The 18,946-nt window shown below is 34.7% G+C and overlaps 1 protein-coding gene across 2 annotated transcripts in view; it reads right to left on the reverse strand.

The window, feature by feature from the left end:
• ADCY3 (adenylate cyclase 3) overlaps positions 1-18,946 on the reverse strand; it is a 165,946-nt gene that overhangs the window by 68,115 nt on the left and 78,885 nt on the right. For both annotated transcript variants that reach the window (XM_077291755.1, XM_077291754.1), the window contains exon 2: positions 17,337-17,486. In XM_077291755.1, the coding sequence (XP_077147870.1) occupies positions 17,337-17,486 (150 nt within the window). The remainder of the gene's footprint in view (positions 1-17,336; positions 17,487-18,946) is intronic.

Genomic DNA, 18,946 nt, shown 5'->3' on the forward strand with positions numbered 1-18,946 from the left:
AAAAAGGGCTGGACGATTTCCTTGACACACATAACATTGCAGGCTACAGTTAAATTAGTGACAAAATGAACAATTAGTGGAGAAAGGTTGAACTTGATGGACCGGGGGCTTTTTTCAACCTATGTAACTATGTAAAACCCAGTGGACCTACACCAGCAGATGACATGGCTCCCCAAACCATCACTGATTGTGGAGACTTCACACTAGACCTCCAGCAGCTCGGATTGTGGCCTCCACTCTTCCTCCAGACTCTGGGACTTTGATTTCCAAATGAAATGAAATTTACTTTCATCTGAAGACAACACCTTGGACCACTGACCACAGTCCGGTTCTTTTTCTCCTTGGCCCAGGTAAGACGCCTCTGGTGTTGTCTATTGGTCATGAGTGGCTGACACAAGGAATGTGACACTTGTAGCCCATGTCCTGGACACGTCTGTGTGTGGTGGCTCGTGAAGCAATGACTCCAGCAGCAGTCCACTCCTTGTGAATCTCCCCCACATTATTGAATGGCCTTTTCTTAACAATCCTTTCCAGGCTGCGGTTATCCCGGTTGCTTGTGCATCTTTTTCTACCACACTTTTTCCTTCCACTCAACTTTCCATCAATATTCCTGGATACAGCACTCTGTGAATAGCCGGCTTCTTTAGCAATGACCTTTTGTGGCTTCCCCTCCTTGTGGAGTGTGTCAGTGACGCCTCCTGGACATCGGTCAGGTCAGCAGTCTTCCCCATGATTGTGGAGCTACTGAAACAGACTAAGGGACCTTTATAAACACTTAGAAGCCTTTACAGGTGTTTTTTGCTAATTATTTTAATTTACTGACATAATGACTTTTGGGTTTTCATTGGCTGTAAGTCATAATAATTAACATTAACAGAAATAAACACGTGAAATAGATCCCTCTGTGTGTAATGACTCTATAGAATATATGAGTGTCACTTTTTGTATTGAAGAACTGAAATAAATTCACTTTTTGATGATCTTCTAATTTAGTGAGAAGCTCCTGTATGTCCACTGTCCACCAATCCAGAATCCAAAACATATGGTGGACGTGTAGCAAAATGGTGGGAAAGAACCTTTCCCGACATTTAACCCCTTCAGGAAAGGAACCAGACCTATTGGTAATACCATGAGTTCCCCTCCTGATGGTCTGGCGTACACCATTATGAGTATAGGGCTGTGTAAGTGATCAGACTGGGTGGGTGGCTGTGAGGGCCATCATACTGTGTGTGGGGGATTGTGGGGTCTATGGAGAGACTATGGAGGCTGTGTGCTCCATCTTACTGTGTATCAAAATAATGTGCATAGGACTGTGGAAGTGACCATACTGTGTGGGGGACTGTAGGAGCCATCATACTAAGTAGATGGCTATGATGACCATCATCTTGTATCAGGGGACTGTGAGGGCCATCATACTGTGTGAGGGGCTGTGGGGCCTCCATACAGTGTGAGGGGCTGTGCGGTCATCATACTGTTTGGGGGGCTGTGGGGTCATCATACTGTGTGAAGGGCTGTTGGGTTGTCATACTGTGTGAGGGGCTGTGGGGCCTCCATACTGTGTGAGGGGCTGTGGGGCCTCCATACTGTGTGAGGGGCTGTGGGGCCTCCATACTGTGTGAGAGGTTGTGGGGTCATCATACTGTGTGGGGGGCTGTGGGGTCATCATACTGTGTGAAGGGCTGTTGGGTTGTCATACTGTGTGGGGGGCTGTGGAGACTCCATACTGTGTGAGGGGCTGTGGGGCCTCCATACTGTGTGAGAGGTTGTGGGGTCATCATACTGTGTGGGGGGCTGTGGGGTCATCATACTGTGTGAAGGGCTGTTGGGTTGTCATACTGTGTGAGGGGCTGTGGGGCCTCCATACAGTGTGAGGGGCTGTGGGGCCTCCATACAGTGTGAGAGGTTGTGCGGTCATCATACTGTTTGGGGGGCTGTGGGGTCATCATACTGTGTGAAGGGCTGTTGGGTTGTCATACTGTGTGAGGGGCTGTGGGGCCTCCATACTGTGTGAGGGGCTGTGGGGCCTCCATACTGTGTGAGAGGTTGTGGGGTCATCATACTGTGTGGGGGGCTGTTGGGTTGTCATACTGTGTGGGGGGTCTGTAGGGGTGATCACAATGCGTGTAGGAATTGTAGGAACATCATACTATGTGACGGTCCAGTATGAGGACATCATACTTTGCTGGGGGCACTTTGGGGTTCATCATATTGTATGAGTGGAGGTTACTGTGGAGGTGATCACTTTAGGAGTATCATACTGTGCTTTGGGAGCTTTTTTTTGCACTACACTTTATGGGTCCCATGAAAAGGGTATAACAGTGGGCGAGACCACTGCGCCTATGCACCATAGACCCCACCTACTACGTCAATTTTTTTACCCTTCTGTATGGGGGGGAAAGGGGCTGTAAACATTTAGAAATTCCCTTATTCCTGCCTAAATTAGTCCTAAAACTACATCAGATTTTCACATAAGTCCTATATATAAAGAGCCAAATTAAACAAATGAGTAAAAAAAAGTGGTTGTTATTTTTTTAATCTCATATCTACCTATCCATCCATGATCTATCATCAATCTATTATCTATATGTTATGTATCATAGATTGTAAACTTGCGAGCAGGGCCCTCATTCCTCTTGGTATCTGTTTTGATCTTTGTGTTCATTGTTATGCTGTAATGTCCATTGTCTGTACAAGTCCCCTCTATAATGTAAAGTGCTGCGGAATATGTCGGCGCTATAGAAATAAAATTATTATTATCTATTAATTATGCATATATATATTATCTATTATCTATCTATCATCTATCTTTTACCTATCTAACATCTATCATCTATTATCTATCAATCTATTATCTATCTATCATCTATTATCTATCAATCTATTATCTATCTATCATCTATCTATTATCTATCAATCTATTATCTCTCTATCTATTATCTATCTACCTATCTATCTATATATCATCTATTTATATATCTATTATCTATCTATATATCTATTATCTATCTATTATCTATCTATCTGTCTATTATCTATCTATCTGTCTATTATCTATCTATCATCTATCTATTATCTATCTATTATCTATCATCTATCTATTATCTATCTATCTATCATCTATTTATTACACTGTGTTTCAAAGGTTTTGTCCCTCGGACAATTTTGAGTGTTCCTGATAGAAAAAATCTGAAATCAGCATGAAAAAATCTATCACGCAAGGTTTTTGAGAAATGATACAAAACATTATAATATTCTGTTAGAATTCTAAAAACACAGATAATAGATAATAGAGAGATAATTGATAGATAATAGATGATAGATAGATAGATAGATAGATAGATAGATAGATAGATAGATAGATAGATAGATAGATAGATAGATCGATGATAAAGAAAAAAAAAAAAAAAGCAGCACAAAAACAACCATAGGGTGCAAAGCTTCCCAGGTATGTACCAACCCTATTGAATATATTCCCAAAAAAAGATGATAGATAGATAGATAGATAGATAGATAGATAGATAGATAGATAGATAGATAGTTATATGATAGATAATAGATAGTTAGATAATAGTTAAATAGAAAGATAATAGATAGATACAATAGATAGCTAATAGATAGATACAATAGATAATAGATGGATAGATAATAGATATATAGATAATAGATAGATGATAAATATATAAATAGATAATAGATGATATATAGATAGATGAACAGCTGACATGTGCCTGCAATAGGCGTGAGCGGTATCGCGATCCGCCCGTGCCTATTAAGTAGTTAAATGCAGCTGTCAAACTCTGACATCGGGCATTTAAATGAACTTCCAGACGCCGGTCCGGAAATACGCACAGCGACGACCCCCGTCACGTGAACGGGGGGTCATCGCTGCGTTGCCATCACAACCAGAGGTCTCCTCGAGACCTCTATGGTTGTTGATGGCAGATTGCTATCCTGTAATTCTGCTGCATAGAGGCGATCTGAGCATCACCTCTATGTAGCAGAGGCGATCGCGCTATGGCAGCTTCTAGCCTCCCATGGAGACTATTGAAGCATGCCAAAAGTAAAAAAAAAAAAGTGTTTCAAAATATAAAAAAATTAAAAAAACATAAAAGTTCAAATCACCCCCCTTTCGCCTCAATCAAAATAAAACAATAATTAAAAAAAAATCAAACCTACACATATTTGGTATTGCCGCATTCACAATCAACCGATCTATCAATAAAAGAAAGAATTAACCTGATCGCTAAATGGCGTAGCGATAAAAAAAATCAAAACGCCAGAATTACTTTTTTTGGTTGCCGTGACATTGCATTAAAATGCAACAATGGGCAATCAAAAGAACGTATCTGCACAAATGCGGTATAATTAAAAATGTCAGTTCGTCCCGCAAAAAATAAGCCCTCACATGGCCTATATTTACGGAAAAATAAAAAAGTTATGGCTCTGGAAAGAAGGGGAGCGAAAAACGAAAAATCGAAAAAAGCTACGGTCAGCCTTACATGATACAGACTTTTGGAGCACATATTCGTGTTCAGCGTATCAAAATCTATAAGATACAATAAAATTTTCTCAGGGGACAAGAACTTCCCTGAAATTTGTTGCGCAGTGTATCTATAATCTATCTATTCTCTATCTATTATCTATCTATCTATCTATCTATCTATCTATCTATCTATCTATCTATCTATCCATTATCTAGCTATTATTTCTATTATCTATTATCTATCTATTATCTATCTATCTATCAATAATCTCTTATCCATCTATCTCTTATCTATCTATCATCTATTATTTATCTATTATCTATCATCTATCTCATATCTATCTATCTCTTATCTATCTATTATCTGTCATCTATCTATCTATTGTCTATCTATCATCTCTTATCTATCTATCTATTATCTATCATTTATATATTATCTATCTATTATCTATCTATTATCTATCTATCATCTCTTATCTATCTATCTATTATCTATCATTTATATATTATCTATCTATTATCTATCTATTATCTATCTATCTATCTATCTATCTATCTATCTATCTATTATCTATCTTCTATCTATTATCTATATTATCTATCTATCTATCTATCTATCTATCTATCTATCTGTCTATCTATCTATTATCTATCTATCATCTATCTATTATATATCTATCTATTATCTATCTATCATCTATTATCTATCTATCTATTATTTATCTATCATCTTTTATCTATCTATTATCTATCTATCATCTATCTATTATCTATCTATTATCTATCTATTTATTATTTATCTATCATCTCTTATCTATCTATCTATCTATCTATCTATCTATCTATCCATCTATTATCTATCTATCTGTTATCCATCCATCCGCTATACACGGTATATACACACTTTGTGCCATGCCCAGGCTCAGCCTTCTCGGCATTATCGGCTGTATGGTGACACTATAACATCTGCCGCTGTCGGACGCCTCGTGCTCTTCTGTTTGTACAGACACATGACAAGCTGAGACATATTTAGAAGGTGCAAAGGACAGAGCCGGCAAACAGTGGAGCGGGAGCGGGCGGTGTAGTGACACCGTACACAATGGGCAGTCACGAGGCGCGGCCTGAGAACGCACGCCGCTATCTGCCAGTCACATGACACATAACTGGGTATCACACACAGAACACGTCACCCAGAGAAATGTCACAGGTGAGATCCGAGGCCGGGACGTAATCCCAGCGTCACCGGCGATGGCAGCACAGCCCACGGCTCCTGCCCCAGGTCTCCACACTCCTGCGGAATGTTCTTCAGTCATTCCATAAGAAGAAAGCCCTCCTCATCACCACCTCTACCGGGTAGGAGGTGTAGAAGATGTACAGGATGGAAACTGACAAAGGAGCAAAATTCTGACCCAAAATCATAGATATCTGTGCTCAAATCTTTTATCTACTGTTCCTAGAAAGTAACCGTTAATTCAATATTTATTTCATAAATCAATAGTTCAAAGTTGTAACATATCTTATAAGTGAAATCCGCTTCTTTCTCCTTCTGGACTGATCATTCATTTTCACATTGTCAATTAATGGTTAAAAATCTGTATTCAGTGAAGAGAGAATGTTACGTTACTGAGACAGGAGTTGAGAAGTGCTGCTTATAACAGTCTATGTAGAGAGGAGGAGGGAGGAGCTAGAGGCAGAGCTCCTCCCCTCTACAAAGACTGTTATAAGCAGCACTTCTCAACTCATGTCTCAGTAACGTAACATTCTCTCTTCACTGAAGAAGTAGATTTCACGAATAAGAGAAATTAATGAATTTCTAAGTTGCGTTTTTTCATGTGTATTAATAATTTATGAAATTAAAATTGAACATTAAACTCTTTAGGATGCAAGTATGCCAGTAGTATCCACTATATAAAACACTAAAAATTATCAGCTATGGATAAAAATATTATAATTTAGAGTACTACATAAAAAGCATAACTATAAAACATTGGTCCTAAGTACAAGAAAATAACTGCTGTAATACTGCTCCTATCTACAAGATAACTACTATAATACTGCCCCTATGTATAAGAATATAACTACTATAATACTGCCCCTATGTACAACAAGAATATAACTACTATTATACTGCCCCTTTGTTCAAGAATATAACTACTATAATACTGCCCCTATGTACAAGAATATAACTACTATAATACTGCTCCTATGTACAAGAACATAACTACTATAATACTGCCCCTTTGTTCAAGAATATAACTACTATAATACTGCTCCTATGTACTAGAATATAACTACTATAATACTGCCCCTATGTACAACAAGAATATAACTACTATTATACTGCCCCTTTGTTCAAGAATATAACTACTATAATACTGCCCCTATGTACAAGAATATAACTACTATAATACTGCTCCTATGTACTAGAATATAACTACTATAATACTGCCCATATGTACAAGAATATAACTACTATAATACTGACCCCTATGTACAAGAATATAACTACTATAATACTGCCCCTATGTACAAGAATATAACTACTATAATACTGCCCCTATGTACAAGAATATAACTACTATAATACTGCCCCTATGTACAAGAATATAACTACTATAATACTGCTCCTATGTACTAAAATATAACTAGTATAATACTGCTCCTATGTACAAGAATATAACTACTATAATACTGCCCCTTTATGTACAGGAATATAACTACTATAATACTGCCTCCTATATACAAGAATATAACTACTAAAATACTGCTCCTATGTACAAGAATGTAACTACTATAATACTGCTCCTATGTCCAAGAATGTAACTACTATAATACTGCTCCTATGTCCAAGAATATAACTACTATAATACTGCTCCTATATACAAGAATGTGACTACTGTAATACTGCTCCTATGTACAAGAATATAACTACTATAATTCTGCTCCTATGTACAAGAATATTACTACTATAATACTGCCTTCTATGTACAGGAATATAACTACTATAATACTGCTGCTATGTACAAGAATATAACTACTATAATACTGCTCCTATGTACAAGAATATAACTACTATAATACTGCTGCCTATGTACAGGAATATAACTACTATAATACTGCCTCCATGTACAAGAATATATCTACTATAATTCTGCTCTTATGTACAAGAATATAACTACTATAATACTGCTCCCTATGTACAGGAACATAACTACTATAATACTGCTGCCTATGTACAGGAATATAACTACTATAATACTGCTCCTATGTACAAGAATATATCTACTATAATTCTGCTCCTATGTACAAGAATATAACTACTATAATACTGCTCCCTATGTACAGGAATATAACTACTATAATACTGCTCCTATGTACAAGAATATAACTACTATAATACTGCTCCCATGGACAGGAAGATAACTACTATAATACTGCTCCTATGTACAAGAATATGACTACTATAATACTGCTCCTATGTACAAGATTATAATTACTATAATACTGCTTCTATGTCCAAGAATATAACTACTATAATACTGCTCCTATATACAAGAATATAACTACTATAATACTGCTCCTATGTACAAGAATATGACTACTATAATACTGCTCCTATGTACAAGATTATAATTACTATAATACTGCTTCTATGTCCAAGAATATAACTACTATAATACTCCTCCTATGTAGAAGAATATAACTACTGTAATACTGCCTACTATGTACAAGAATATAACTACTATAATACTGCCCCTATGTACAAGAATATAACTACTATAACACTGCTCCTATGTACAAGAATATAACTACTATAATACTGCCCCTATGTACAAGAATATAACTACTATAATACTGCTCCTATGTACAAGAATATAACTACTATAATACTGCTCCTATGTACTAAAATATAACTACTATAATACTGCTCCTATGTACAAGAATATAACTACTATAATACTGCCCCTTTATGTACAGGAATATAACTACTATAATACTGCTCCTATGTACAAGAATGTAACTACTATAATACTGCTCCTATGTACAAGAATATAACTACTATAATACTGCCCCTTTATGTACAGGAATATAACTACTATAATACTGCTCCTATGTACAAGAATGTAACTACTATAATACTGCTCCTATGTACAAGAATATAACTACTATAATAGTGCTCCTATGTACAAGAATATAACTACTATAATTCTGCTCCTATGTACAAGAATATTACTACTATAATACTGCTCCCTATGTACAGGAATATAACTACTATAATACTGCTCCTATGTACAAGAATATAACTACTATAATACTGTCCCCTATGTACAAGAATATAACTACCGTACTATAATACTGCCTCCATGTACAAGAATATATCTACTATAATTCTGCTCTTATGTACAAGAATATAACTACTATAATACTGCTCCCATGTACAAGGATATAACTACTATAATACTGCCCCCTATGTCCAAGAATATAACTACTATAATACTGCTCTGTGTACAGGAATATAACTACTATAATAATGCTCCCATGGACAGGAAGATAACTACTATAATACTGCTCCTATGTACAAGAATATGACTACTATAATACTGCTCCTATGTACAAGATTATAATTACTATAATACTGCTTCTATGTCCAAGAATATAACTACTATAATACTGCTCCTATATACAAGAATATAACTACTATAATACTGCTCCTATGTACAAGAATATGACTACTATAATACTGCTCCTATGTACAAGATTATAATTACTATAATACTGCTTCTATGTCCAAGAATATAACTACTATAATACTCCTCCTATGTAGAAGAATATAACTACTGTAATACTGCCTACTATGTACAAGAATATAACTACTATAATACTGCCCCTATGTACAAGAATATAACTACTATAACACTGCTCCTATGTACAAGAATATAACTACTATAATACTGCCCCTATGTACAAGAATATAACTACTATAATACTGCTCCTATGTACAAGAATATAACTACTATAATACTGCTCCTATGTACTAAAATATAACTACTATAATACTGCTCCTATGTACAAGAATATAACTACTATAATACTGCCCCTTTATGTACAGGAATATAACTACTATAATACTGCTCCTATGTACAAGAATGTAACTACTATAATACTGCTCCTATGTACAAGAATATAACTACTATAATACTGCCCCTTTATGTACAGGAATATAACTACTATAATACTGCTCCTATGTACAAGAATGTAACTACTATAATACTGCTCCTATGTCCAAGAATGTAACTACTATAATACTGCTCCTATGTCCAAGAATATAACTACTATAATAGTGCTCCTATGTACAAGAATATAACTACTATAATTCTGCTCCTATGTACAAGAATATTACTACTATAATACTGCTCCCTATGTACAGGAATATAACTACTATAATACTGCTGCTATGTACAAGAATATAACTACTATAATACTGCTCCTATGTACAAGAATATAACTACTATAATACTGTCCCCTATGTACAAGAATATAACTACTATAATACTGCCTCCATGTACAAGAATATATCTACTATAATTCTGCTCTTATGTACAAGAATATAACTACTATAATACTGCTCCCATGTACAAGGATATAACTACTATAATACTGCCCCCTATGTCCAAGAATATAACTACTATAATACTGCTCTGTGTACAGGAATATAACTACTATAATAATGCTCCTATGTACAAGAATATAACTACTATAATACTGCCCCTATGTCCAAGAATATAACTACTATAATACTGCTCTGTGTACAGGAATATAACTACTATAATAATGCTCCTATGTACAAGAATATAACTGCTATTTTACTGCTCCTATGTAGAAGAATATAACTACTATAATACTGCTCCTATGTACAAGAATATAACTACTATAATACTGCCCCTATGTACAAGACTATAACTACTATAATACTGCCCCTATGTACAAGAATATAACTACTATAATACTGCTCCTATGTACAAGAATATAACTACTATAATACTGTCCCCTATGTACAAGAATATAACTACTATAATACTGCTCCTATGGACAAGAATATAACTACTATAATACTGCCGCTATGTACAAGAATATAACTACTATAATACTGCTCCTATGGACAAGAATATAACTACTATAATACTGCCCCTATGTACAAGAATATAACTACTATAATACTGCCCCTATGTACAAGAATATAACTACTATAATACTGCCCCTATGTACAAGAATATAACTACAATAATACTGCTCCTATGTACAAGAATATAACTACTATAATACTGTCCCCTATGTACAAGAATATAACTACTATAATACTGCTCCTATGTACAAGAATATAATTACTATAATACTGCCCCTATGTACAAGAATATAACTATTATAATACTGCTCCTATGTACAGGAATATAACTACTATAATACTGCTCCTATGTACAAGAATATAACTACTATAATACTGCTCCTATGTACAAGAATATAACTACTATAATACTGCCCCCTATGTACAAGAATATAATTACTATAATACTGCCCCTATGTACAAGAATATAACTATTATAATACTGCTCCTATGTACAGGAATATAACTACTATAATACTGCTCCTATGTACAAGAATATAATTACTATAATACTGCTCCTATGTACAAGAATATAACTACTATAATACTGCCCCTATGTAATAATAATAATAATTATTAGTAATAGTAATAATCTTTAATTTTATATAGCACTAGCATATTCCGCAGCGCTTTACAGTTTGCACACATTATCATCGCTGTCCCCGATGGGGCTCACAATCTAAATTCCTTATCACGGGGAGAACATACAAACTCCTGGCAGATGTTGTCCTTGGTAGGATTTGAACCCAGGACTCCAGCGCTGCAAGGCTGCAGTGCTAACCACTGAGCCACCGGATTATAAAAACTATAATATTATTATCTTTATATAAGCATTGAAATTTCTGAAGAATGATAATGGTAGGGTGAGTAATGTAAACTGTAGCTGAATTCCAAACTGCAGTCATAACATATACAATGTGAACTCTGGTTTAAACATTTAGGCAGCTCTATGCCAAAAAGTTTATATTAAGGCTTGGGCTCTGTAAAATGCCATTTGTGTGTTCCAGCCATTCATTCAAGTATTGCTCTGACGAAATAAGTAACAGATCTTTACTGACTATTGCTATAATACTGCCCTCCTTATAAGAGAATATGACTACTATAATACTGCCCATATGTACAAGAATATAACTACTATAAAACTGCACCTATGTACAAGAATATAACTACTATAATACTGCTCCCTATGTACAAGAATATAACTACTATAATACTGCTCCTATGTACAAGAATATAACTACTATAATACTGCTCCTATGTACAAGAATATAACTACTATAATACTGTTCCTATGTCCAAGAATATAACTACTATAATAGTGCTGCCTATGTACAGGAATATAACTACTATAATACTGCCCCCATGTACAAGAATATAACTACTATAATTCTGCTCCTATGTACTAGAATATAACTACTATAATACTGCTGCCTATGTACAGGAATATAACTACTATAATACTGCTCCTATGTACAAGAATATAACTACTATAATACTGCTCCTATGTACAAGAATATAACTACTATAATACTGCCCCTATGTACAAGAATATAACTACTATAATACTGCTCCTATGTACAAGAATATAACTACTATAATACTGCTCCTATGTACAAGAATATAACTACTATAATACTGCTCCTATGTACTAAAATATAACTACTATAATACTGCTCCTATGTACAAGAATGTAACTAATATAATACTGCTCCTATGTACAAGAATATAACTACTATAATACTGCTCCTATGTACAAGAATGTAACTAATATAATACTGCTCCTATGTACAAGAATATAACTACTATAATTCTGCTCCTATGTACAAGAATATAACTACTATAATACTGCTCCCTATGTACAGTAATATAACTACTATAATACTGCTCCTATGTATAAGAATAGAACTACTATAATACTGCTCCTATGTACAAGAATATAACTACTATAATACTGTCCCCTACAAACAAGAATATAACTACTATAATACTGCTGCCTATGTACAGGAATATAACTACTATAATACTGCCCCCATGTACAAGAATATATCTACTATAATTCTGCTCCTATGTATAAGAATATAACTACTATAATACTGCTCCCTATGTACAGGAATATAACCACTATAATACTGCTCCTATGTACAAGAATATAACTACTATAATACTGCTCCTATGTACAAGAATATAACTACTATAATACTGCTCCTATGTACAAGAATATAACTACTATAATACTGCTCCTATGTACAAGAATATAACTACTATAATACTGCCCCTAAGTACAAGAATATAACTACTATAATACTGCTCCTATGTACAAGAATATAACTACTATAATACTGTTCCTATGTACAAGAATATAACTACTATAATACTGCCCCCTATCTACAAGATTATAACTACTGTAATACTGCTCCTATGTACAAGAAAATAATTACAATACTGCCCCTATGTACAAAAATATTACGACTATAATACTGCCTCTATGTACATGAATATAACTAATACTGTCCCTATGTACAGGAATATAACTACTATAATACTGCTCCTATGTACAAGAATATAACTACTGTAATGCTGCTCCCTATGTACAAGAATATACCTAATATAATACTTCCCCCCATGTACAAGAATATAACTACTATAATACTGCTCCTATGTACAAGAATATAACTACTATAATACTGCTCCTATGCACAAGAATCTAACTACTATTATACTGCCCCCTATGTACAAGAATATAACTACTATAATACTGCACCTATGTACAGGAATATAACTACTATAATACTGCCCCCTATGTACAAGAATATAACTACAATAATACTGTCCCCTATGTACAAGAATATAACTACTATAATACTGCTCTTATGTACAAGAATATAACTACTATAATACTGCTCCTATGTACAAGAATATAACTACTATAATACTGCCCCCTATGTACAAGAATATAACTACTATAATACTGCCTCTATGTACAAGAATATAACTACTATAATACTGCCCCTATGTACAAGAATATATCTACTATAATACTGCCCCTATGTAAAAGAATATAACTACTATAATACTGCTCCTATGTACAAGAATATAACTACTATAATACTGCCCCTATGTACCAGAATATAACTACTATAATACTGCCCCCTATGTACAAGAATATAACTACTAAAATACTGCTCCTATGTGCAAGAATATAACTACTATAATACTGCTCCTATGTACAATAATATAACTACTATAATACTACTCCTATGTACAAGAATATAACTACTATAATACTGCCCCCTATCTACAAGATTATAACTACTGTAATACTGCTCCTATGTACAAGAATATAACTACAATACTGCCCCTATGTACAAAAATATTACGACTATAATACTGCCTCTATGTACATGAATATAACTAATCTAATACTGTCCCTATGTACAGGAATATAACTACTATAATACTGCTCCTATGTACAAGAATATAACTACTATAATACTGTCCCCTATGTACAAGAATATAACTACTGTAATACTGCTCCTATGTACAAGAATATAACTATTATAATACTGCCCCCTATGTACAAGAATATAACTACTATAATACTGCTCCTATGTACCAGAATATAACTATTATAATACTGCCCCCTATGTACAAGAATATAACTACTACAATACTGCTCCTATGTACAAGAATATAACTACTATAATACTGCCCCCTATGTACAAGAATATAACTAATATAATACTGCTCCTATGTACAAGAATATAACTACTATAATACTGCTCCTATGTACAAGAATATAACTACTATAATACTGCTCCTATGTACAAGAATATAACTACTATAATACTGCTCCTATGTACAAGAATATAACTACTATAATACTGCTCCTATGTACAAGAATATAACTACTATAATACAGCTCCTATGTACAAGAATATAACTACTATAACACTGCCCCTATGTACAAGAATATAGCTACTATAATACTGCTCTTATGTACAAGAATATAACTACTATAATACTGCTCCTATGTACAAGAATATAACTACTATAATACTGCCCCCTATGTACAAGAATATAACTACTATAATACTGCCCCCTATGTACAAGAATATAACTACTATAATACTGCTCCTATGTACAAGAATATAACTACTATAATACTGCTCCTATGTACAAGAATATAACTACTATAATACTGCCCCCTATGTACAAGAATATAACTACTATAATACTGCTCCTATGTACAAGAATATAACTAGTATAATACTGCCCCCTATGTACAAGAATATAACTACTATAATACTGCTCCTATGTACAAGAATTTAACTACTATAATACTGCCCCTATGCACAAGAATATAACTACTATAATACTGCTCCTATGTACCAGAATATAACTATTATAATACTGCCCCCTATGTACAAGAATATAACTACTACAATACTGCTCCTATGTACAAGAATATAACTACTATAATACTGCCCCCTATGTACAAGAATATAACTACTATAATCCTGCTCCTATGTACAAGAATATAACTACTATAATACTGCTCCTATGTACAAGAATATAACTACTATAATACTGCTCCTATGTACAAGAATATAACTACTATAATACTGCCCCCTATGTACAAGAATATAACTACTATAATACTGCTCCTATGTACAAGAATATAACTACTATAATACTGCTCCTATGTACAAGAATATAACTACTATATTACAGCTCCTATGTACAAGAATATAACTATTATAATACTGCCCCCTATGTACAAGAATATAACTACTATAATACTGCTCCTATGTACCAGAATATAACTATTATAATACTGCCCCCTATGTACAAGAATATAACTATAACTACTATAATACTGCTCCTATGTACAAGAATATAACTACTATAATACTGCCCCCTATGTACAAGAATATAACTACTATAATACTGCTCCTATGTACAAGAATATAACTACTATAATACTGCCCCCTATGTACAAGAATATAACTACTATAATACTGCCCCTATGTACAAGAATATAACTACTATAATACAGCTCCTATGTACAAGAATATAACTACTATAACACTGCCCCCATGTACAAGAATATAACTACTATAATACTGCTCTTATGTACAAGAATATAACTACTATAATACTGCTCCTATGTACAAGAATATAACTACTATAATATTGCCCCCTATGTACAAGAATATAACTACTATAATACTGCCCTTATGTACAAGAATATAACTACTATAATACTGCCCCTATGTACAAGAATATAACTACTATAATACTGCCCTTATGTACAAGAATATAACTACTATAATACTGCTCCTATGTACAAGAATATAACTACTATAATACTGCCCCCTATGTACAAGAATATAACTACTATAATACTGCTCCTATGTACAAGAATATAACTACTATAATACTGCTCCTATGTACAAGAATATAACTACTATAATACTGCTCCTATGTACAAGAATATAACTACTATAATACTGCCCCCTATGTACAAGAATATAACTACTATAATACTGCCCTTATGTACAAGAATATAACTACTATAATACTGCCCCTATGTACAAGAATATAACTACTATAATACTGCTCCTATGTACAAGAATATAACTACTATAATACTGCCCCCTATGTACAAGAATATAACTACTATAATACTGCTCCTATGTACAAGAATATAACTACTATAATACTGCTCCTATGTACAAGAATATAACTAGTATAATACTGCTCCTATGTACAAGAATATAACTACTATAATACTGCTCCTATGTACAAGAATATAACTACTATAATACTGCCCCTTATGTACAAGAATATAACTACTATAATACTGCCCCTATGTACAAGAATATAACTACTATAATACTGCTCCCTATGTACAAGAATATAACTACTATAATACTGCCCCTATGTACAAGAATATAACTACTATAATACTGCTCCTATGTACAAGAATATAACTACTATAATACTGCTCCTATGTACAAGAATATAACTACTATAATACTGCTCCTATGTACAAGAATATAACTACTATAATACTGTCCCTATGTACAAGAATATAACTACTATAATACTGCTCCTATGTACAAGAATATAACTACTATAATACTGCTCCTATGTACAAGAATATAACTACTATAATACTGCTCCTATGTACAAGAATATAACTACTATAATACTGCCCCTATGTACAAGAATATAACTACTATAATACTGCTCCTATGTACAAGAATATAACTACTATAATACTGCTCCTATGTACAAGAATATAACTACTATAATACTGCCCCTATGTACAAGAATATAACTACTATAATACTGCCCCTATGCACAAGAATATAACTACTGTAATAATTTTCTTATGTATTCCTCTCTGTACAGAGGAGCCCTCGTTCGGTGGAGCACTATTGTGTTACTTGTTGGCGGCTCATCTCTTGGAGGACAAAGTATTCAACAGTCCAAATAAATACATGTGTAATCGGCATCTCTCCCGATCGTGCGGCGCCTCATACACATAACACCGTCACCCAAACCCATACATATTGACAGGTTCGGCCGCCATTAGCCTGATGTGTTTGGCCGGCATTAAGGGTAACTCCGCTGTAGAGAGGACAGGCGAGCAGCAGCCGCACTGCGGGGAGCAGCGCTAAATACCTGTTGCTGACTTTGCTCTTCCAGATTGAGTTTCACCTCCAGGGACTGACGAGCTTCCAGAAAGGCTTTCCGATGTTTACGATCCGCCATGTAGTAGGACATGATACCGACAGTGATTGTGCACAGGTAGATGGCTATGTTAGACAAGACCTGAGGAGAAAAAGAAAGAGATTCATTTATAACCAACATCTGTTCAATGTAGTATATCGAGTACTCTGATCTGTACAACAAGAAATAAACTACAGAAAAAGTCACTGTGTACATACATTACATTACTGATCCTGAGTTACCTCCTGTATTATACCCCAGAGCTGCACTCACTATTCTGCTGGTGCAGTCACTGTGTACATACATTACATTACTGATCCTGAGTTACCTCCTGTATTATACTCCAGAGCTGCACTCACTATTCTGCTGGTGCAATCACTGTGTACATACATTATATTACTGATCCTGAGTTACATCCTGTATTATACCCCAGAGCTGCACTCACTATTCTGCTGGTGCAGTCACTGTGTACATACATTACATTACTGATCCTGAGTTACATCCTGTATTATACCCCAGAGCTGCACTCACTATTCTGCTGGTGCAGTCACTGTGTACATACATTACATTACTGATCCTGAGTTACATCCTGTATTATACCCCAGAGCTGCACTCACTATTCTGCTGGTGCAGTCACTGTGTACATACATTACATTACTGATCCTGAGTTACATCCTGTATTATCCTCCAGAGCTGCACTCACTATTCAGCTGGTGCAGTCACTGTGTACATATATTACATTACTGATCCTGAGTTACCTCCTGTATTATACTCCAGAGCTGCACTCACTATTCTGCTGGTGCAGTCACTGTGTACATACATTACATTACTGATCCTGAGTTACATCCTGTATTATCCTCCAGAGCTGCACTCACTATTCAGCTGGTGCAGTCACTGTGTACATACATTACATTACTGATCCTGAGTTACCTCCTGTATTATACTCCAGAGCTACACTCACTATTCTGCTGGTGCAGTCATAGTGTACATACATTACATTACTGATCCTGAGTTACATCCTGTATTATACTCCAGAGCTGCACTCACTATTCTGCTGGTGCAGTCACTGTGTACATACATTACATTACTGATCCTGAGTTACATCCTGTATGATACCCCAGAGCTGCACTCACTATTCTGCTGGTGCAGTCACTGTGTTCATACATTACTAAACCTGAGTTACATCCTGTATTATACTCCAGAGCTGCACTCACTATTCTGCTGGTGGAGTCACTGTGTACATACATTACATTACTGATCCTGAGTTACATCCTGTATTATACTCCAGAGCTGCACTCACTATTCTGCTGGTGCAGTCACTGTGTGCATACATTACATTACTGATCCTGAGTTACATCCTGTATTATACTCCAGAGCTGCACTCACTATTCTGCTAGTGGAGTCACTGTGTACATACATTACATTACTGATCCTGAGTTACATCCTGTATTATACTCCAGAGCTGCACTCACTATTCTGCTGGTGCAGTCACTGTATACATACAATACATTACTGATCCTGACTTACATCCTGTATTATACTCCAGAGCTGCACTCACTATT

Source organism: Ranitomeya variabilis, chromosome 2 (assembly GCF_051348905.1).
Source record: "Ranitomeya variabilis isolate aRanVar5 chromosome 2, aRanVar5.hap1, whole genome shotgun sequence".
In the NCBI taxonomy this organism is placed as follows: Eukaryota; Metazoa; Chordata; class Amphibia; order Anura; family Dendrobatidae; genus Ranitomeya; species Ranitomeya variabilis.